Source organism: Gambusia affinis, linkage group LG04, assembly GCF_019740435.1.
Source record: "Gambusia affinis linkage group LG04, SWU_Gaff_1.0, whole genome shotgun sequence".
NCBI classification, from domain to species: domain Eukaryota; kingdom Metazoa; phylum Chordata; class Actinopteri; order Cyprinodontiformes; family Poeciliidae; genus Gambusia; species Gambusia affinis.
The window spans coordinates 16,647,538-16,671,302 of record NC_057871.1 but is presented as its reverse complement, the minus strand read 5'-3'; the positions used below and the strand labels follow the sequence as shown (position 1 = coordinate 16,671,302).

Genomic DNA, 23,765 nt, shown 5'->3' with positions numbered 1-23,765 from the left:
ATACTTTACTGTTACATTAGAGGAAGTGATGGTTCTTCAATGTTACCACGTCACCAAGGTGAACACACTACTGTCAATAACGCTGCTTTTTCATGCTTATTTTGATGTAATGATAAATTATTAATGTTGTTGCATTTTGCCAGATGAAAAGGAATGAATCACACCTGATTGTGTTGAACTGATTTCATGGTGAAAAACATTTTTCTATGCCAACAAACATTGGCTGGATAGTGGCTTCTTATGTTTCATAGTAAGTTCTCATAGAGAAGTTTATTTTTCTTTGCCGTTGAATGTTTTCTGATGCAATATAGTACAAAAATAATCATCAAAAGTTCCGAATTTAAAGTTCATTTGATTCGACTGAACGTTATTTTCTAAAGATTTCATGTTACATCCTATTTGTTGTGATTCCTGTTTGGGTCACTTCATTTTTATGAAGATAATCTGACTTCTGATCCAACCACAGTAACTCCAAGGTACTTCCTATAGGTACACCTAATTAATTTATTTAAATAAAATAACCATATATTCTCATAGTAGAATATGAGTATGATGCAAAAAATAAATGAATTCTTTAGTTATCAAAGTAAGAACAAAATATCCTCTAAGGGAGGAACAGATTGAGGTATCATTTTACTCAAAGAAATGGTAAAGATGTGAAATGATCTGGCCTCAACCAAACTTGTGAAGTTTGTGGTCCTATGCTTGGTCTTGATTGGTTCAGCCCAGCTGCTGAATTATAGTTGAGTTTATGGTTTATCAGAAAAGACAGACCTTACAAAGGTTTTCCAAATGTATAACTCTTTATTCTGAGGCTCCATGGAGAGAAATAAATCTCCTTTTGAAAAAATAGACTTTCATCATTTACATTTTTTTTTTTTTTTTATCCGAAGCACAAATATGATAGATGAAAACTATCTCTGAACATTATTCCAGAAGCCCTGGTTCTTGTATATGTTTCCTGTGGCAAACTTTAGTCTGGCCTTCATGTTTCACTTGGAGAACAAAGGTTTCCTCTTTTCATTCCTCCTGCGGACGTTCAAATTGTTCAGTCCCTTTCTGATTCCATAAGCTTTCACATCCCCACCATCCAGAGCCTGCTGTCAGTCCCATGACAACGTTAGGGTTTCCTTTTAGCATCTTGTGGTCGACTTTCAGGGTGAGCTAGCTTGGACTGCCAGACCTGGACATCTTGGAAGACTTTAAATCCATTACCAGACCAGACTACTACAATCTTCCTTTTGACGGCCTCACACAGCACTTTAGATTACCACTGACGCTGAGAGTCACTTATCCCTCTCCAAGTAGAACACCTTGTAATTGGTGGTATTTGATATTTATGTTCTAGCTCGCAGCCATGAGCTACTTTTTTTTTTTTTTTTTTATCATTTTCTCCTCAAACAATCCAAAATACCATTTTATTTCCTCCAATCAGCCCCCGGACACGCACCGGTGATGAGATGGAAAACAGCATGCTATAAAGCTACCAGCTAATTAGCATTACTCCCCCTTTTTTCAGTCTTCCGAACAGGGCCCCTTCTCTCTCCTCCTACCAGCCTCCACCGATGTGTTGCTGCTGCGGGAGTCTGCCCAAGAGATGGATGGTTCAGCCCTAATCACACCATGCAGAGCACGATCAGAATGGCTGCAGGCCGCTCTTAACATTTACACCACATGATCACGCAAACACACGCCATAAACACAAGCTTGTAGTTGAGAAAATCCGCTCCTGCCTCCCCTCTCTCTGCCCAGGGCCCGGCAAACAACAACACGCCTCTCGCTGTCACCTTGGATGGATTTCCTGGGATGCGGCTACATCCTGAGGGCCGAGGGAGATAGTAGCTGTCCCACACCCCGCTCCCTCCTCACAACAGCTCCTTCCCACCGTTTCTCCAAGCTGCTCTGGCCTCCAGCTGCTTTAGCAGGGTTCGGAGCAGCCAGAGGAGCCAGAGGCGAGGTCGCTCTCATATCGGCATCCTCTCATGTGGGCAACTTCAAGGTTCCTCCAAGGCAAGCTTTCAGCCAGAGCTGCACCAGGATGCACAGAGAAATACTAAACAAATTGGTTTACAGGCAAGGCTTTTCTTTTGCACCCTAAAAAATTGGGATGTTTGGTTTGAGTAATTAGGTTCAAATCTGCTGCTTCTTTCAAGCCAAATTTATTCCAGTTCAGTTCGTCCTTAATCTGCTCGTTTGGATTCGGTAACTAAAGGTGGCAGTCTCTAAAACAAAGCAGAAAAAAATTATGTTTTAGAAGAAAGCAGGCCGCAATTCGACATTTTCTTCCCTGATGCAGAAAAAAACAGTAAGCAGGAAGCAGAACAGCTATTATCATAATTTGTATTTTTCACATTTATTGCATGGTTTAATATTCTCCAGGGGATTTCAACTGTAGCAGCTATTAATAATGCAATATGAACAATTGGCATTTATCACTGATGCCGGATGTGGATTCTGGTAGGATGATTAGACTTGACAGTTGTAGAAAAAACTAAGTATTCTTTAAATCCTTCGATGGCATGTATTTTGTACATCAAACTTGGGTTTTCAAATGTGCTTCAGTCTTCATGGAGTTTCAATTTTCCTAAGAGCTTCCAAAATGAAGAAAGCGGTATCCAATGATTTAATGGGTTCTTAATTGAGAAAACATTAAGTCATTTTCAAATGGGTGAAATGTTTCTGTCTATTGCTCGGTAAATCTTTGATATTGTGTTGTAAGCCAGCAAGTCAGCAGCTGGTACCACTTTTATTGTTTAGATCTTTAGACAAAATTGTCCTCATAATTGGACTGTTGTCTCTTTAAAGTGTGCCCTTAATCTTGTCATCACATACCAGGATAACATTACTCACAACTGAAACCTGTGAATTAATTTAGTAATTTCCAGAGTAAATAGGCGGCAATAATTTTTATTTAAACATTTCTGAGTTAAGAAGTCTAAACACAAATCCACTGCTTTAAATATCTGCTACTCTGTTTTGGTCAGTCACATAAAATCCCAGTAAGATACTTTGACATTTGTGGTTCTAATATGAATGAGTGTATTCCAGGACAATACATACATTTATTATAAGCCAGTAAATGTAAATGTTAGCATTAGAAAGAGCCAGCATGTGGTAAACTTTGTGAAGTGAGGAATCGGTCCAGTACTAGAAGAAAAGCAGCCAATGGAGCTACACGCAAACATTTGTTTACTTCCTACAATCAGAAGCCTGAACTCCAACATTGAAACTCTGAAGTTCAATTCAATTGAAATCTCGTCCGTTCTGTTTATTTATATGACGCCGTTTTCCCAGAGAAAACCTGTGGCATTGTCCTGCTCAAGCTCACTCTTTGTCCCACATTGGGTTGGTCGGGGTCAGTTCACCCGCCTCGTGTTGACCTGTTGACCGGCTCATGAGATGAAACCATGTGTCAGCCCCACCGCCGGGCTCCACATCACCCCTCTCAGCTGCCGTTTCTGTCTCTCCTCCAGCCTCCCCGCTAACAACACACATGTCGGCTCCACCACTCACTGCCAGATACATAATTATGCTGCTTTCCCCTGGCACCGCTGACATCGCAGGAGCAGCAGACGCAAAACCAAAAATGACACGCTACTTTCTTGAACTGCATCAGGGGAAACGGCGGGGTGTGAGCCGTTGTTCAGCTCAAGCTGAGTTTGGTGTGAGGACGTCTTGTTCTCATGAGCTGCACAAGTAAAGTGTAACCCATTCAAATGTCAAAACATCTGTCATGTGAGGATGACTGTACCGGAGTCAAAATCCCTGATTCCTCAGCCCATTTCCCATTTTTAGATAATAAATATTAAATACCATCAGTTTATAGCAGATTTTCTTTTTTCTTTTTTTGTGGTCAGACAATTGTTACATGCGGGCTACATCTACAAATGTAGCCTACAAAAACCACAGTCTGACAAGTAAGAAATTAGGAAAATAACACAAAAAAACAGAAGGAAGAACACTTTCACAGATGGAAGGAAGGGAGGCAGAAACTAAACAGAAATAAAAGGAAGGAAGGATAGGGTGGAAGGAGTTAAGCAAACAAGGACAGAAAGATACGAGTGAGTAAAAATGACACAAGGCACAAAGGAAATAAGGAAGGAAAGGATACAGGAACAGAACAAAGGGCAGAAGAGAAAATGATGAAGAAAGGGCAGTGAGGAGACAAAACTTCAGAGGTCTGTTAGAAAAACAGCATCGTGAATAACTGAACTCAAAGGATAGGGATGAAGGACAGACACAAGGGAGGAAAGGACTGAGGAAAACAAATAGGACATGAAAAAGGATGCAGGAGAGAATGGGAGAGCGCAAGGAATGAATGAAGGAATGGAAGACAAGAAAGAAAACAAGGAAGGAAGAACACAAAATAATCACAAGAATGGGGGGAAGAAGGAAGAAAGGACACAAGGAAGGATAGAAGGGCAAAAGAAAGGACTCAACTTTAAAACAATGAAATAGGGAGTGAGAGGTCTGGAAATCATCTTTTTTTCCATACTTATCAAATCCCAGAAAGTATTTAAATCAAATTCCAGATTTTCATAGACTTCATAGGAGGTCTTTTAATTGCATCTTACTTGACCACGTTCTAATAGTTTCCTGTGTGAGGGAGGATCGACTCACGTCATGATCAGCTCAAAACCCTCTGAGCAGAGCGGCCACCGCTCCCCATTGCTACCTGTCTTTGATGCACACACGCAGTCATCAACAGCACGTTTCAGTGTGAGTCAGTGGGATGTAGGGCCACATCTTCCCCACTCTCTTTCCAAGCACTCTGGAGACGAGGCAGCCAGCATCACGAGCAGCCTGCGCAGTCTGACGTAAGCGACAGGCTACTCAGAGCGTTTGAGCAAACCAGCCTCCCAAGAGAGTCATTTCACCCGTTAGTCATACACACCCATTAACCTCCACGTCATTACAAGCCTGATAAAAATAACGTCAATATCAGGACTGCGCCGCGAAACTTTAATTGTGTGCTGGAGATTTATGCTCATTCGTTTGTGCCTTTGAGTTGCATTCAGAGCAGGAGACAATATGTGTGACTCCATGAATCCAGCAGAATTGACTCTGTCACCTCTGCAGGTTAAACACATTAGTTACACGCCAACACACTCTGAAAAATCTCATTCTGCAGAGGCGCCTCTGCGGATTACGTTCGGCTTTGAGAACTTCTACCAAGAAGAATCTGTGCAGGCGTGAGTTCCCGCCAGCACTCTTTCGTCACTCTCTAAAATGATGGAAACCTTCTGCATTGCAGCTGGAACGTAGTTTCACTGTAGTTTATTTGCTGCAACATGTCAAATGGAAAAATACACTTAAGGAGCTTAAAACATTATTTTAGCAACTTTTCCTTTTCAGTTCCTCTTAGGTTCACTGTGGTCATATTAAGTGAGAATTATGGTAAAAATGGTCAAGTATAAAAGGCAAGTATTTGACAGCCGAGAACGCTACCATATACAGCATAAGAAAAATGAGCTTATGTATGGAGCACCATACTTTGGTCACCCAAAAATATGCAAGTGATCGAAAAGTTCAGCTCGACTTGGAATTTATAAATTAAAGATTTATGTGATGTTTTTTTTTTTTTCTTGTGAGACAGAGAAAATCGGGAGAATTGTTGTTGGAGACCAGCAGCTTTGAGCAAAACAACCCAGCACACAACCAGTTCATTTAAAATTCATCAATGGCAAGATCAGCCTGTTTGCAGTTAAACGACCGTTGCTCACCAAAAACTGGTGTTCAAAGCACAACAACTCTGGCGTTGTTCAAGTAAAAGTTGCAGTTTCTGATCTGGTTCTGATCAGCATTGTTGCTCTGATCGCAATCTAATTCTCTCGCCACAATTATCTGCTCAAATTAGCAACCCAGTGATTGATTGCATTAGTCTCACTTTTCAACACATAATCAATCCATATTTTACTCTGTAGGGTTTAACCGCCTTACAGCAGCGCAAATGTCAAATGATATTCAGAGAACATGTCATGCCACTCAAACTCTAGTCGGAAAAGTGTAGCCTGTCTGCAGTTACACTTTTCACAACATGTGGTTAAGCTAAGGCTTTCACCACATGTGTGGTGCATGAAGGGGAAGTTAAATTTGGGTTATATGTACTCAGACACCAGCTGCAGGCGAATCATCTTCCCTTCATTTTGTTCAAACATAAAGAAAAAATTGAGTTACAGATCAAACTAAATATGCAAGAGGATTATTTGCTTCGACTGGTTGTCGATTGAAGGCAATCTTCATACTTCGTCAGAGGATTTATTCTGACAAACCACATAACAAATGTGACATGGGTGCATAAGAAAGCATTTATTTCACCTAGGAATGGCCGTGCTTGCAACAACCCTTTTCGCCTCTGCAGTCTGACTGCTATCTGTTCTAGTCCTGCCATAAACTCACCTGTTTGCCTCCAGGGAGCTCACAAACATTTCTCATAAAGATGTAGCAAAAGCGATCACAGCATCTTTTTTCTGTCGCCAATCATGTGTTTCCTGTTGGAAACGCCTTTTATGTCGAGGATGCAGTCCGTTCTCTTTTTACAGCCGTGGACAGTTTGAGACTTCAAGATGGTGCCGTTACAAACCCGTTATTGTCGTGTGCGTTGTCAGCATTCGTGAATTCAGAGAGATCAAACCGAAAATCTCAAAAACTGCCAAGCTTTTAGCTCAGCCGCTGGGACTTTACCACACGACAGTATACTTTGTGGTGATGAGTCAACGGGACTGCAAAAGACGCCACTCCAAAAAACCAAATGCTAATGAAATTTACAGCCATTCAAAATATTTTAACAGGAAACTGTAAGGTCAGACAGTGAAGGTCAAGACATGAAATCCAATGGATGAGATTTATTTGCTCTTTTTTTTTTCTTTTTTTTTAACGGATGTTTGAGATGAACTGAGAGGAAGCAGAAGGGTGGCTGTTGGATTACTAGTGAACACAGGGAAACAAGCAGGGGGTGTTCAGATGAGTCGGGACGTTTTAGTGGACCTTTGAGGTAGAAACTGGATGACTGAACCATAATGCTACTGCAAGTATCTACAAGACTCTTTTCATAGGATATTGAAAGCATCTCACAATGCTTTAAGGACAAAGGCTCTTTTGAACTAATAGGAAGTTATGGTGCACGTCACTGTTCCTTGTTTTTTTCTGTGATGAATTCCAGTGTCTTTTGAGGGGATTATACTCGTCACTTAGTCATTTTAACAAACTGATAGGCTGTCATAAAGGACAATGTCAGACTTTTAGAGTTACCGGAAGATAAACATCTTCCTCAAATGTAGTTCATCATACTTACCTCTTTTTTTTTTTTTTTACACTTTTTCTCCGCCTGTAGATGTGAACAAACTATAGTGACGAGCTGTTTTTGTGCAGCAGCTTAGAAAGTTTAACACACATCTGCCATATTTGAATGATATGTTTACTTTTTTTGTGATTTTGAAGAATGGCAACATAAATTATCCTGTGTGTGACAGGATATGTATTCCCCAGGGAAACAGAAAGTCTTGAGTGACAATTAAAACTAATCAAACACTTTATAAGCAACTTTAAACAATAAACTGTACTTGAGAAAAAAAAATGTTTGGGTATGTTTATTGGAATATGTGAATTTAGTTTTAAAACATTTCTTTGGGTGGAGTTTTCCCCCTTCTGAATAATTATACTAAGAGCTGGATTTTTTCTAAATTCTCTACACAACAATTTTATCTAATAGTTTTTCAGACATCAAGCCAGATTTTCTTTCAATAGGCCTATATCAGGGGCATTGTAGGTCCACAACATGTGCTAAGTAAAAATAAATTATACTAAAATAACTGGATAATATCTCTGCTCTTCCTCGCCACATAAAAAGACAGAAGGAGAAGTAAAGCTGCACATTTTTTTTATGCCATGTTCAGTTGTTGCTGCTCTGGTGAAACTAGATGTATTATATAGACTTAAAGTGCAGAGATGTTTTATCTCACTGATCTTAAATTTTAAACTACCATTAAAGGTTGAAGTTATGTAGAAACTCTTTCCCTTTTTTTATTTTTCTTCATTGCAAGTACTTTCATAATAGAGTTCTCAGAATGGTGTCTGTAGCATTGGGTGTGAATAGACACATTTTTAAATGTAGCACTTCTCTTAAGATGCACAATCTGCTTAGAAACTGTATGAGTGATATGATTTCCAGGTATTTAATTAATCCACTATGAAATAAAGAGATTGTTTATTCACATAAAAAAAAGCTATAAGATGTTGAGAGAATTCGCAGAAACCAGATTCTCTGATAGGAACTTGTTGCTCTTAATTTTTGAATGTAGATCAACTTTAAAAAGTGTTCATCTTGTGCTCTAATAAAGACATATGTTCTTATTTTTCTGCAGAACACTTGCTTTAATTTCTGTAATTTTGATTAGGTTTTTTTAAAACAAATTTTTTGACATTTCTGAATAAATCGTTCTTCTACAAAACAATTTGCATTTGAAAGACGGCGTCACAGTGAAAGTTCAAATGACATGGGCTGTTCCTGACTCTTGTGTGTTGGCTTTACAACACTTTAAAGGCTGCCTCCTTTGTCTCACCCTCCACTTTACGCTACTGAAGCCATCATAAAAATGTCAGTGAGCTGCTTTTTAAAATCCTGTAAAAAAAAAAAGCTTGTGTGTTCTGCAGCAGCGACTCACTCGATTCGTCTTTGTAAAAGGCAAGCTGCTTTGAGCCCCAGCTGAGGCAGTGAAAAAAGAGTGATGACAGTTTGGGAAGTCGGGTCATGAACAGCAACAACTGCAATGCAACTGAAACTTCAGGCTGTTACTTTGTCAAGCAACAGACCCGGAAATTACACTCAATAGTAAAACAGTGAGAGTATAATGAAAGTACGTTTGCATTTTAGTGTAACAAAATCTGTCTTAATTATGAAGTTTGCAGTTATTTACTTTTTGGTCTTGATATATTCCATCTGTGGATCCTTAGAATAAAAATAAATTAAAGGGACTCATTATTTGATGTCCTTCAGAGAAAACGTATCATTTTAACATGTTTCTCCACGTGTGACCGGAGCATCCTGAGACGCAGGAACAGTTTTGTTTCTGTCGCGTAGAAAATGTTCATGTCATCATCAGATGTTCTCCCTCTCACACAATGCAGCAGCATAATCAAAGCCTAGGATTCGCTGACATGAACATCAGCTCATGTAGACTTTCATATTCCTCTGGGCTGTGCGTGGATTTGATTCAAGATTATGTGTTTTTGTTAGGTTTTTTTTATTTTTATTTCTTCTTGTGTCATTAAGTCACAATAAATAATTATTTACCTGAGGTGTAATTACAGTAACGCGTGAGTAATAAAAATCCTGGTGGCTTTTTGTTGCAGTTAGCTTTCCTTCAGCCTCCAAGATGAACAAGTTCAAGCCAAATGTTTGTCTTGGATTATTAAAGGATTTTAAAGGGACCTTTGTAGAGACATTTACATGTTTTATTTTCTTGACCAAAAAAATATGTGATGTTTGGATTTTAACAAGAATAGCCCAAAGTGCTGGAAAATGTACTTTGAGCTTCTGCAGTTCCTGGAACAAGCATCTGCACCTGTAGCTGCATCCCTAAGAGATGTGATTGTTTTGTTTTTTATGATTTGCTTTTTCCTGGGGTGCTTTTTACCTTTTATTTTGCTTTTATGATGTGAACTGGTGTATCTGAAACACAGGTGAATATATTCTAATCTCCACACCCTGTGTGACAAATGCTTTCATTACTTGGGGGTTTGGATGCATTATTTGCTCATCTAAAGAAGACGTGCAGGCTAAAGTTTGAAGGCAAATCATGACCTAATGGTTAAAGGGTGAGAAGTAATGTAATTCAGTGATTGGATGTAATAACTGAGATTTAAGAAAAGGGTTGTCATTCAAATAGAACTTGATGACTTTGTCGCTACACCTCTCACTTCCCCCTGCCTAAAATCGGTTTGATTCGTTATTTTCTTGTTATTTGATATTAAGACAACTGTTAATTCAGTTGCAAAAGACACCAGACGTGTTTGTTGGTCTCTGTGCGTCACCTGATGTGATTCATTGATCAGTTTTTCCCCAATTATCCAAACCCGTTCTGCTTGATCTTACGCAAAAGATGTCACACGGATGAAATGTGGCAGCTGGAGAGGAGCCGACCGGTTCTGAGCTGAGCACAGAACCGACCGAGCACGTCGCAGCTCAGGTAAATTCTCCTTGAGAGCACGCGCGCACGTGTGGACATCAAATCCCATCCATGCCCAGTGCACGTGCCACATTTCTGGCTCTATAAACTCGCCGCGTGATCATGTTTGGGTTCACGAGACGTTGTGGCTCTGCGGGGATATCGAATTAAAAAAATGATGTATGGATCACAGCGGGGTTTAAGACCATTATAATAAAGATGAAGGGATCAGAGGGGTGGAGGAGTTTAACCCATGAAGAAACCTGACCGCTGTTACAAACTGCGTAGTTCCTGGTAGCGCTGCGGTGCTTCCAGTTTACCCTTTTTGCCAAATTAATGCCTATGTGTCCTCTGCTCATCTCCAATTTAGGAGTGACGCAGCTGAAATAAGCAGAAGCTGCATGTGTACCCGCCACTCTGAGCGCGCGCTGCGACCGCCGAGCACGAGCACAGGGACACCTTGAACGGATCACACGTGTTTTTAAACTATAAATGCGCCGGTCGGAGCTGGTTTGATTGCGCGAATAATCTAGCGGGATTGCGCCGCGGCCGCTCGTTTCTGGCGATATTTCGCCGCCGCTTTGCGCCCCTTGCCTTATAAGGAAAGACAGTCGTGCCTTTCTGCTATAGGCCGAGCAACTACAGGCTGCAGGGAGCCGTGTGCGTTTTAACCCGTTCAATGCTGAATTTAATTTGGTTTTGTCTGTATGAAACAATGCGAGGCAGCTCCGTTTGTTTTCATGCTCAAAGCCTAGTTATATGGCGTACATCCTTTTTAGATGCACAACAGAACAAGACCCTGGAATAGAGAGTCAAAGTCACAGGTAGAAATCCATTATAAGACTCTGACCTATAAATATCCCAATTGGGGGTTTTAATGTATATTTGATGTGTGTGTTTGTGTCCTCTGCGCTCCCCCAAAAACGCAGACACTGATGACCTCTATCAATTTTTACTAAAGCGGGAATTTGACTTTAACCGCGGAGAAAATCTACGAGGAAATACCCACCATGTGGGTTGCTTTGTCTTTGTGTGACCTTGACTTATAGAGGATATGGAAATGTGTTCATTGTAATGCGCATCTCCCGGGCTGCGGCCGGACCTAGGATTTATGCCGCATTATCACCGTGTTATCCACACTGCAGAGCTTCAGATGGGAGCATGTTTCTCTGTTTTTCTGGGATTAGACCAAGAACAGAGAAGGCCTCCAATCAATCAATGTCAAACACCCACCATGGCCCTGACAATGGTTGGGCCTGTCCTCATGAATGATCTCACATTTCTGAGTATAAAGTTTATATGCCTATATTTTTTCAGATAGGAAAAGGACCTGAGATCACTATAAACGATTTGGGATTCAAATAATAAAAATATCTCAGACAGATCCAATGTGACCTAACTCATAATAACCAAGTAAATAAAGAGGCCTAAATAAAGGCAGGTGAGAGGTGCATTTAAGAATAATACAGTCACCATTCATAGCACTGTCCACAGCTCCACATCCAGCTACAGAGCAAGGACAGATGCTGCCTTCAGGGTCTGTTCTTAGATCGTATTTTATCAAACTTGTGCATTTTGAGATGTTGAATCCAACAGTTGCTTCTATAAATAAGAACTGTGAAAGATTAAAGACTTGTAGCCTCAAAACCCTGAGGAATTTTAGTCTATTACTGTTGTTTTTGATGGGCACAAGACAATTACTAATAGTGACTTTCAGATGAAAGTATTTAGGAAGTTAATATTTTACTTTAATATAAAACTCTGCATTACCACTCAGCCAGGTTAGCTGGTCCTGGAGGATAAAGCTATTGTCTAATCTATAAAGAGTTAAAACCAAAAACCTTCAGAATTAATGTGATGACTATTTTATAAACCTTTAAACTGCTGTCATATTTACACAAAAGCTTATTGCTGTTTACAAAAGTAATGAGGCTTCACACCTTTTTGTGTGAAATGGGTGCTGAGAACCAAATATGTAAAGTATTTCCAGGCATAGAAAGAAGAGAAGGCAATAAAACAGCATACACATAAACCTCTAGCTCATTCTTGCTTTTTACACAGCTTTTCATTTGTGTCAGACCATTACTCTGTCAGTGTTTGTAGCAATGTTGCTTTATCTGGTCTTGAGTTCAAATCCAGCCAGTCTTTTTCCATGGAGTTTGCATGTTCTCCCTGCTTCTACATTGGTTATCTTTGGGTATTCTAGCTCTCGCTCACAGTCCAAAAACACCAGTTAGATTTACTGGTATCTCTAAATTGCCCTGTTGTCTGACTATGTCTGTGTGTCTCTCCCAATAGCCACTGAGAATAAGTAGCAGACACCCACTTAAAGTCCGGTAAAAATAAGTTGGTATCTAAAATCGGATTCCCATATAAAAATCATCTTCCATGTAAACAACCATCTCATTCAATTATGACAAGAATTTAAAGGTGAATAAAATAAAATTATTATATTATGAGGTTCCATTTTTTTCAGAAGTTGGCTTTTATGTTAAATTGCAGATAGCTAACCAACTGCTGTCTGGTTTGGTCGGGTTAAATAAGCCTGTATTATTACATCAGATATAAAGCAAGTGCTTTAAGTTTACACCCTGTAAATTTGTTTGAAACTCTTATTTATAGTAGAAAAGGTAACAGTTTTTAAGCAGCTAAAGCACCGAAAAATCTTCTACTACTTTTCAATGATTTACTAGTCAGTATGTGCAGTAGAACAAAAACAATAGATATGAGAGACAACATGCAAAACATTTGCACAATGAGAGTACAGCGACTGGCCACCATTAGCTGCTAGCGTTAGCGTTTGCTCTTTCTGCCCTCTGCTGTATTTGTGCTATTTGTCATTGACTTTACAGTAGATAGATAGATAGATAGATAGATAGATAGATAGATAGATAGATAGATAGATAGATAGATAGATAGATAGATAGATAGATAGATAGATAGATAGATAGATAGATAGATAGATAGATAGATAGATAGATAGATAGATAGATAGATAGATAGATAGATAGATAGATAGATCATATCTATCTAGCTAACTAGCTAGCTAGCTTTTTTCTGGAAAATAAATCAAATCTTTGATTTTTGCTTTCAGTTAGCTAGCTGACTAGCTAACAATATAACTAGGTACCTGTCTAGCTGTCTAGCTAGCTGTTTACCTGTCTGTCTAGAATGTTTTTGATAAATTAGATCAGTCTTTATATTTCTTTTAACTAGTTTAGTTATTTCATTATTTTGCTGTCCACTAGATATTTTATGGCTTTGAACTGATTTCCATATTCAGAAAATTCATTTGACTTGAAAATGTAAAAAAAAACAGCAAAAACGTTACAGAAATCTATCTTTCATAGCCTAAACCTTCTCTCAAATGTCTGAATTCGTGGTTTCTCTTTTTCCCCACAGCCCCCGAAAGCAGCACAGCGATCAAACCCCACCCCCAGTCACCGCCCCCGTGGTGAAACGTCACATCCACTGCTATTTGCATGAAGTGTTTTCGTGCTGCACCTCCAACTCGCCTGCAGAGCGAGAGTCTCCGAGGGCTGAAAGCGAGGGAAGAGACGCAGCGAAAGCAGGAGGAGGCGGAGGAGGAGGGAGATCCTTCACATCATAGAAGAAGCAGGAGGGAAAAAACGGAAATAATAAAGCGAGCCCTGACAGAATAGATCAGGTGTCCGGGGTAAGAGAAACCGGAGAGTCGCCTCTCTTGCGCTGGAAAATGGAGCTACCCGCCGCTGGAGAGCACGTATTTGCGGTGGAGAGCATCGAGAAGAAGCGCAGCAGAAAGGTTCGCTTTTTAGGCACATGCATGCGTAAATGGGACTGAGTGATCTCTTCTTTTTTGCTATTATAGACTGCATGTTTATTATACTTTATATATATATATTTCTGTAATTGTAACGGTGCATCGCGTAGCGAAGTAACCTCATCCCGTTTGCTCTCTCTCTCTCTTTCTGTCACAGGGGAGGGTCGAGTATCTGGTCAAGTGGAGAGGATGGTCTCCAAGGTGAGTCCGCCACTGAACGGAAACAACATCACAACCACATCAACAAAAAAAATAAATAAATAAATAGCAAGCAAGAGAATATAAGAATTCTTCCGAGCGTGGGCGCGCAGATGGGCGGTTTGCGCGTGCTTGCTTCTGGGCGCCCGACTCGTTGGCCCCGATGATGGATGTGGTTTTACGATCCCCCGTGTGCCAATTAGACAACGACGCGTCTGTAATTGGGGGCGATGTTTAAGAACCGCCCGTAGATGATGATTTGTGATCTGTATCCAAGCGCGTAAAAGTTGCTCCTGATTTATAACACTTGTATCCACTGAGGAGGGACAAGTGTCTCAGCGTGTTAACTCATGTACAGACCTGCTATAAGAGGAATATGAGGGCTCCTAAATTATATCCTGAATTAGTGACAACCAGTGCCTGTCAGTGTCAGCCTTTTCAAACAGACCAGTTTGTCCCAACTGCTTTATCTCCTCCTCCTTTCTGTGCAGATACAACACATGGGAACCAGAGGAAAACATCCTGGATCCAAGGCTGCTTGATGCATTCCAAGACAGGTGAGTTCAGAATTGGATAAACCAGCTTTACAAGTAATGGCACCAGTAAGTAAAAAAAAAAAACTGGTTTACAGGTGTACGGTTTCCCACATTTCGGGTTCCAGTCAGAACACTTGACCTTTACTGTCACCAATTCATTGGAACGCCCTGTGTGTTTGGTTAAAGCTCGGATTCCTGGATGATCCCTTGTTGATTGAGCCACATGGCTTGTCATTCAGAGATACTGAAAGTTCAGTAACTGTATTTATCATTGTGTTTAGTTTAGGATTTATCATGGTGTCAGGTTACTTGGACAAATGAAGCCACTTTGTTAAGCAGCTACACTTTCTGGCACCTGGTTGTTAGTTGAGAGTCAGAGTCAGGTCATTGTACATTGGTGGTCTTTCAACCCTCACATATTTCTAATTCAGGACATGCCAGAGATGAACCACAACAGAGGTCAGGTTGAGTTCATTAGATGCAGACTTATTCTGAGTGGCACCAGAAAGAACCCATTAGGCCTTTTCTGTTCTAGATATTCCTTAAGCACGGTCCTTACATTTCTACATTTTAAGAACTATGACACATAAAACAGAAAACAATGCTTGGCAAATTCTTTGATAGAGGTTTGAGTTCAATGGAAAATTACGAGTGTTTTATTACTACTTCAACATATGTCTCACTTCTGCTGGTTGATGTTTGTAATCCTGTTTATCAGTCAGGCTATCTGCTCTGCTGAGCCTGCAATCAGCTTTCCTATAAGCAAGGAAAAAGTGCATGATGGTCAGAGCTGACTCCATCTTCCAGACAGCCAGGTAGAACTCTAGACATGTTACCTGGCACTTTCTCAAAAGAACTTTAAACCATAGGAACAGTATGATGAATTTTAATTTAGCTAAATACATATATCTGGCTGATGTTTTAGTTTTTACACTGCTTTAGAGGCAGATAACAAACCGTGGTTAGTCTACATTCTGATAACTTAATGTGGAAAAAATATCAGAAAGACATGAGGATCCAAACCAGAAACTTAAACTGCAATATGAGAAACCAATGCAAAGAGTCCACTTGCAAGAGCTGGTCAAAAAGATTAACAGTTTCATTTTGGACAAGCTGTAAATCCTGGGAATTATCACTGAGGCAAAAGTCAATCTGTAGCTCAGCTAAAAAGCAAGATTTTACATTTTAATCAATTTTACACCGCTGATAATTATTATGATAATTTTGAGATATGCCAAGATTTAAAAGTGGTGAAGAGTTGAATATCATCAGCATAGCATGACAGGATGTGCAGTGTGAGACCCAGTCTAAATAAATCAGATGTACATTGAGCATGGAAAAACTTCCTAAGGATCATGAGACACTTATCAAGATTCAAATTCAGTCCATTCGAATTCCAAACTCACATGCCTCTGTTGCAAAAGAAAAGCAAAACCCGTGATCATGCAAGACAACATAATATGTTTGTAATTATAGTATTACAACAAAAATTAAAAGTAAAAAAAAAAACAACCTCTAAACTTAGTTTTATACTGGCGACTTTCTAATCATACCCTGAGTGTGTGTTCTTCCCGCAGCAGGACTTTGTAATTGAATTTCTCGACAGTGTGCCCCGTTAAACTGTCACTGGCTTTTCTCTCAGCCTCAGCAACCTTTAAGGTACAGGTCACACGTTGCAGAGCAAACTCTACCTCTGTTTTTGCCATTATCACCAGCCCCATGTTAAAAAGGGGAGGGGGCTTTATTGAAACTAATTACGCATCCCTCCAGGGAGCTAAATCGTCTGAACGCCAGGCTATGAAAATACACCAAGTCGTCATTGTAATTAGAGGTGATTGGGAGGAGAGCAGGGGAGGACTCTGACATCACTCTTGTCTGCAGTGTTCAGTTACTGCTTTTGGAGAGGCTCCCATTGAGATGGAGGAAACCTAAGGAAACTCTAACAGGGAGGGCGGGGGGAATTTCCTTCACCTTCAAGTAGGATTTGCATGACTGAGCCGATATTTAAGATCAACCTTCATTTCAAAGTAACGATGAGAACAAGCCTCCGGAGAGATAACCATTTGATTCTCTGCAAAGAAAGTGAGGAAGGGTGAGGATGATTTACATAAGGAAGTGTCAGTCCAAGTTATAGCAGTGCAAGGAAACACTCGACGTCTCCTAGCTGAGCCGGAGGAGGACACCCGTGACGTTTTGTTGCCATGCAACAGTGACTGACTGCCTGCCGCTCTTCACTCCCACAGGGAACGTCAGGAGCAGCTGATGGGATACCGCAAGAGAGGACCTAAGCCGAAGCACCTTCTAGTTCAGGTAAGACAGAGAAATCTAAACTGCAGATTTGCGGACTTGATTGGGATTTTATTTGGTAAACCAACGCAAAGCACTGCAAAACTATTTAGTTGAATGGAAAAGATAAATAAGGGCAGTTAAGATATTTTACAAATAAAAATCTGCATTTATATTCAGTCACTTTAGATCTGTTTTCCCTTAACAAAATAGAGTGAACTGACTACTTTCAGATTTTCAGAAACCTAATTGCTAATTTAAGTGTGACCATTTGTTGTTTAATCTCAAGTTAACTCGATCTGCTCTGTGAATGCCTCTGAAGTTTGTTAGAGAAATTTATTGAGATAAACCGCCTCATAAACGACAAGGAAAACCGCAGAATGGTCAGGGACATATCAGTGGTAAAGTTTAAATGAGGGTTTGGTTTATCTAATTTTTTTTTACACCAGATGAATCACTGTTCAATCCATCTTTTGAAAATAGAGTATGGCACAGCAGCAAACCTTCCAAGACATTACCAAAGATCAAAACGGACAACTCTGGAAGAGAATCCACTACTTAGGTGGGACAATCTGCCTACAGGACAAGTGTTAGTTGTGAACTCCACAAATCTGTCCCTCTGAGAGAGTGGCAAGACAAAAACAGATACCCCATAAGGCAACAGTCTTACTGAAAGACAGTTTAAGAAAAGGTTGATTTAGCCTAGCTGAATATAAATGCATGCCTAACTTCTCAAGTTTTTATTTTTATTTTGTTAATAAACACCATATAGGCTGTACGGCTAGGCTTACTCTTCAAAATAATGCGCCAGTTTGTGTTGGTCTGTCACATAAAAGCCAAAGAAAATACATGGAATGTTTGTGGTTTTAGTGCGAAAATAAAATGCAAAGGGATGTAAATACATTTTGTAGAGGGAAGCACAAGCAAAGTTACCAACAGCAACTTTGTTTAAAACATTGTTCAAACAACATTAAAACAATGTTTTTAGTTTATTAACTCCCCAGATTACCAAATGTATATATGCTACTAAATGGGCCAAATCATTTGTTTAATGTATCAATCAAGACTTCAGAAAGGCAAAAGGATCCACTCAGAGGTGTGTCTTTATTCCTCTCAGGAGGGTGTTTTGGTAACACATGAGATAAAGTCAGCGAGGATACACAAAGCCACAAGGGACATTCCACCACGCTGAGGTCACAGCCACAGGAGACACTTTGAAATGTCACTCTGATCTCCAGCCGGTGGCTCAGAGAGCTACACTGGACCAGCAGGAGGGCTGTATGAAGATGGGCTCAAGGCCCCTGAAATAAACTGTGCGCTCATTTGGGCCTCACTAGAAACCTGTCACACATTCCTATCTCAGCATCTCTGTAGCAGCACCATGAAAGCAATGGGTTTGCTGTTGCATCTCTCTCTCTCCCATTCGAATCATCCATCCTAGTATTGTGCCATTTGAGTAATTGTTAAATTGTTTTGCAGGTGCCATCATTTGCCAGGAGGTCCAACATCCTGGCGAACCTTCAGGAGGCTTCCTTGGAAGGCAACAGCTGTCAGAAGTCCAGCTCTATCCAGATGATATGCCCCCAGGCCCAGCAGTTCCAGCTGAACAGCAAGAAACTTCACCAGTACCAGCCCCTGATCAGGGAGTGTGATGCCGAGCAGCAATCCAACGGCAAGAAATTCTTCTATGAGCTCAACAGCAAGAAGCATCACCACTATCAACCGGACCTGAAGCAACATGAGCCTGTTTTTGCTAAGCCAAGGGACGTCAAGGCTCCCGAGTTGTCGAACAAAGGATACAACCTCCCAGCGGTGCTGCAGCAAAAGTGGGTCCGGGACAAAGACTCAGGCTGCCTGACTAAAGTAAAAGACATCACTATGGAGCTAAAGAAAATTCCAGCCGACCTTAAAGGACAGAAGGAGCCGGAGAGAGTGAAACCGAAAGAGGATGCCTCAACACACTCCAACGGCGTCAGCAGCAGTAAGCTAAAGATTGTTAAGAACAAGAACAAAAACGGGCGGATTGTCATTGTCATGAGCAAGTACATGGAAAATGGCATGCAGACTGCTAAAATCAAAAGCAGTGATTCTGAAGGCACTGAAAGGCCACTGCAAGGAGCAGAAAGCAGCGTGGAGAGGCACCTGGCAAAGATGAAGCTTGTCAAAAAGCTCGGCCTCATAAACGGTTTCTCGAAGCAACCCAAAGACAACCCAACTGTTCCTAGTTCTGGGATAAAAGCAGATTGTTGCAAAGAGAAAGAACTGTCCCCTCAAACAGAGCGGACTGTAATGGAACAGGACAAAGGTACAGAGGGGCAACTTCCACAGGATAAGCCATTACAGCTGACAAATAAGCCTGACAAGCTGCCCCTGCCCTCAGAGAGGGAGGTTACAGACAAAAGAGAAATTCAGAACAGCCATCACGGACTAAAGCGACATCTTTCCGACACAGACGCTGAAGAACAAGGACTGGGTAAGAGGTTTTTAAGTTGCAGGAGTATCAGCGCTCCCATCACAGATTCCTCGCCCTCCCAGAGTCTCGTTGTTGACAGAAACGAACAACAGAGTCCTGCTTTACTGCCCGACAATGGCTACGCAGACCAAGAGGAACCCATGGACCTCAGCATAGTCAAATCGAGGCCCACGTCTTCAGTCTGTGTGGAGACTGAGCCGGGGACACGAGCTGAGGAGCCAGCACATCCACCAGATGACAGTCGAACACAGACAGACACACAAATAGAGAGCCAGACTGAAACACACAATCCGTCAGAGGAGGAGAGCACTGACATTGTGTCTGACTCCAACCACCAAGCAAGAAAAGACGAGACGTTTCCTTCTTTCCAGCCATGCCTTGGGAATATAGTCATCACGGACATTACTGCCAACTGCCTCACCGTTACCTTTAAGGAATACATAACGGCATAACACAGCTGGAGACCACATGACTGACATATGATACATTTGTATTTTCTGATTCCTGAATGTACAAATGAAGCGTTGATGTTGTTTTCATTTTTGTAAAATTCAGACTTAAACACGAGCGTAAAAAAAAAAGACTCTTAGTTCTCTTCTTGCATATTTTCGAAGTATAAACCCAACCTGTTGGTATGTCAAATTTCCAACCTAATCCAAGCTGCAAAATTTTATGAAATAATTGATGAAACTCTAGCCTAACATGCACTTACTTTTGTAGACAGTCTTCATTTTTCTATGGATGTGATATGATTTGTACACTCAACTCGTCTACTTTCGGATTACGGATAAATGTAGGCTTTAACGGGAGTTTTTGTAAGGTAGAAAATTATATTAAATCAAGGTACATTACACTGTGTCAGAGTGTGTGAGTGTGAGATGGACTGTTTTTAAAAAGGATGCGTGCAGCTTGGATGTTGATGATACCATAAGGCCTGTTTAGACAGGCAGATACAGAAAAATGAAGCACCTTCACTGTCAATTTGTGTCATAGAAACAGAAGATCATTTGTGGTCACTGTTTGATCTGTTTGAAAGACTTCCTCTCCATTCACAACCCCTGGGAACTTAAATTGAGCACAAGTCACTTCCATTAAGTTTGCGGTGTCTGTTTAACCTACTGACAGGATCTTGTTTTAGTGGAACATCTGGCATAATCAACTTTGGAGAAAACAGCAGCAATTTTAAGTGTGTCACAAGCCCATTTCAGACAACATTTTGTCCTTCTGGCTACATGGGATCTGAGGTCCTTTGAGAGAACGTGAGCACTTCTATGTGCAGGCTAAAAACAGGAGGTTTCCTATTATACTAATTGCAATAAAAAATTTTTGCAAGAGAATCTGTAAGTGGTCATTTTTCCGTAGTGCTTGGCTCTGTGACTGAATGTTTGAACTAATGTGACCTCAAACCATGATGTGGTTTAGAAGCCAAATTTACACCTGCTCTGTATACGTGGCTGACTGGCTGATTGGTGTACAAGCGTTTCTTTGAAAAGAGTATCATCCAACCGATCAGGTTTTCCTGGACCAGTCTGTACTACGTTGCACAGGTAACATAGTACAGCCCTTAGTAGATTTGAATATAACTGAAAAGTTAATTATTTGAATAAACCATTCCAAATGTGAAGCTAGTATATCAATTCATTCCACACATACCAACATGTTTCAGGTATTTTTTTTCTGTTGATTTTAAATTGGGTGCAAAGATAAAAACAAAACTCAAAACTGAATTTCTCAATCGAAGTATTGCAAAAAAACTAAATAAAGTTTTTCTTTTTTTTTTTTTTTTAACAGATGTGAGCTTGCTGTAAAGTATTTCCATATACTGCAGAGTCAATGTGTTCGCTGACCTGGGCTGTTTTTGAACTGCATCAATTCAACATGACGGTAATCATGTTAAGGACAACCAGGTCGCAGCCTTCAGTTTGTCTGCATTGCTTGCGCCTGGTGTCTCATTGTTTCCTCTGTAATACGTCATAAATTCTCCATATGGGTCAACAGCTGTAGACCTGGAGGGCCGGTGTCCTGCCAGTGTAGTTGCCTCTGTTTTAACACAGCTGTTTGAAATGGTCTGGCTTCCTCCTCAGCATGTCAAAGTTCTGCAGAGGTTCTACTAAGAAACCATCATTTCATTCAGGTGTGGTGAACTGGGAGAAAACTAAAACAGGATACTGACCCTTGAGGACGGACTGTGGACACCACTGTTCTGGGATTCAGCATCTCTACACAGCCTGTCGAATTGCTTCTAAGAAAGACCAACACCAGCAGACGACATGGCTCCTCAAATCATCACTGACTGTGGAAAAGTCACACTGGACCTCAAGCAACTAGACAGTAGTTGAGTCAACAGTCTATGATTGTGCAGACTATAAAACTGTCATAACATTTCTGTAATTATATTGTTTTTTTTATTGATTGGTCTGAATTCATTTATTCGTTTTCTTCTTTTTATGAAAAACTGGATTCAATTTTCAAGAGCTGTAGGTCATTAAGATTCAAAAATACACAATCAATATCACTCTTTGTGCAGGTTGTTGAACTTTACAATTTTTTGAATAATGTTGACTTAACTTGAGATCCACCTGTACATGTTAGCAAATACTGTGACGAGAGTGAATGAGTCAGTAGCCCCTGATTCAAAGCTGGATAGAGACCTGAGCAGCTCTTCCAGTCATGCCTTTGTAGGAGCGTGACCGACATGTTCTGTGTGGGTCTGTCATACATACAAAGCAGTATCTCAGCTGGCTTCACTGTCTGCCATTTGATTAGTGTTTGAATTGCGTCAAACAGCCGTTGCTCATTGAGCGTAAGATGCGCAGCGCACTTGGGCGCTCTTCTGCGCGAATCTTGTAAAAAAAAAAAAAGAAGAAGAAGAAGAAGAAGAAAGGAATCGCCTATCTGGATCGCTAGACATTTATAAGCAACTGGTGACTGATATCCCTCTTTGTACCGAAGCAGTTTGTCGGGACAATCGGTGTGAACTGTGGGAGAAGGCAGCAGCAGTTCGACCATTTCCTTTCGCTGCCAGTGAAATTGCTCTCCGTGCGCATTAATGTGAGCAACGACAGAGAAAATGGCTGTCCTCGCTCTCCTCCTCTGTGCACTTTCTGTTCAAGAAAAAAAAACAAAAAAAAACACGCCTCTCAGTTTGTGGACCCGCAACAGAATTCCCGCGCAGTTCAGCAGCTGCAGGTTTTGCGCAATATGCAGCTTGCTTTCTCCCACTGAAATAACAGCATAAATAAAGACGTTTGTGTCAAATATAGACAGAGACGGAGTTGTCACATCTCATCGCTCCTTCCTGCCAACTGAGGCTGAATTTGCACATGCATGACTGAGGGAGGCCCGCCGATGGTCTCGTGTTCAGAGCCTAATGTGACAAAAAAAACACCGCATCGTTTCTGGTTATGAAAGAGGAGCTCTTAAAGACTTGAAAATGAGCTAGAAAGTTTTTCTCGAATCTGTTTTTCTACTTGTTTGCACCGTTTTGAGAAGGCGTCAAAGTATAAATGCGTTTTACGCGAATATCTGTTTGATATTACCTGCTGAACTCAAGGGGATGTTTTGAAGCGTCTGCAAAACTAATTGATTTGTATAAAATTACTTGCAAATGGTTAAATGTGTGTGTGATTTCACTCTCTCACAATCTATCATGTCTTAAACGCTGCATCTTTGGTTTTCACATCATTTTAGCGTCTGATATTACAGAAAATCATTATAAGAGAGTGAAGCAGGCAGGGTGCCTGCTTCACTCCTGCCTGGAAAAATCAAACTTTCACTGCGTCCACTAAGCTGTGCAAACAAGTAAAAAAGTTGTTTCGGTCCAAATGATGATTTGTGCCCCTGTCTTGATTGCAGTTCGAGGTGTAGCCGGCCTGAGGAACATGTGAACTAGGCTGCTGTTAAACTTTCCAGCTCAGGTCACAATGAAGCAACAGATAGCGCCTAACCTCTCATTCAGAACACAGATCTATTCTAGATCTGAATCGCTGGAAATTTATCATTATTACTTTCAAGTTCTTCCAAATGTAACATTTGAATGTATTTTGGATTTGTGGGATCGTACAAAGTAAAACACTGATACTCTGACACACATGTTAATAGTTATGATTTAAAGTTGTTGGGTTAACGGTTATTGTTGCTGCTCCGGTGTTTGTTGGAGTCCCGTGTTGTTAACAATGTCACAACCTCATTAATAAATATTGTCTCTTTCTCTGCACTATTGAGACTATAACAAAAGAATATTGGCATGACTGCCAGACCAAAGAGGTTATTCAGATAAAACCTTCTTCCCGAAGCGCTTTTTA

The 23,765-nt window shown here is 40.6% G+C and overlaps 1 protein-coding gene across 7 annotated transcripts in view; it reads left to right on the top strand.

Annotated features, from left to right (window-relative positions):
- Positions 1-20,795, top strand: part of LOC122830155 (E3 SUMO-protein ligase CBX4-like) — an 82,643-nt gene extending 61,848 nt beyond the window's left edge. For 6 of the 7 annotated variants that reach the window (XM_044115284.1, XM_044115279.1, XM_044115283.1 and 3 more), the window contains 5 exons: positions 13,569-13,950; positions 14,126-14,169; positions 14,658-14,723; positions 16,946-17,012; positions 18,468-20,795. In XM_044115284.1, coding sequence (XP_043971219.1) covers positions 13,882-13,950; positions 14,126-14,169; positions 14,658-14,723; positions 16,946-17,012; positions 18,468-19,913 — 1,692 coding nt within the window. In that variant the 5' untranslated portion in view covers positions 13,569-13,881 and the 3' untranslated portion in view covers positions 19,914-20,795. Of the gene's footprint in view, positions 1-10,092; positions 10,188-13,568; positions 13,951-14,125; positions 14,170-14,657; positions 14,724-16,945; positions 17,013-18,467 lie in introns of those variants that run through there. The other variant, XM_044115285.1, reaches the window with a different exon arrangement.
- Positions 20,796-23,765: the final 2,970 nt, after the last annotated feature.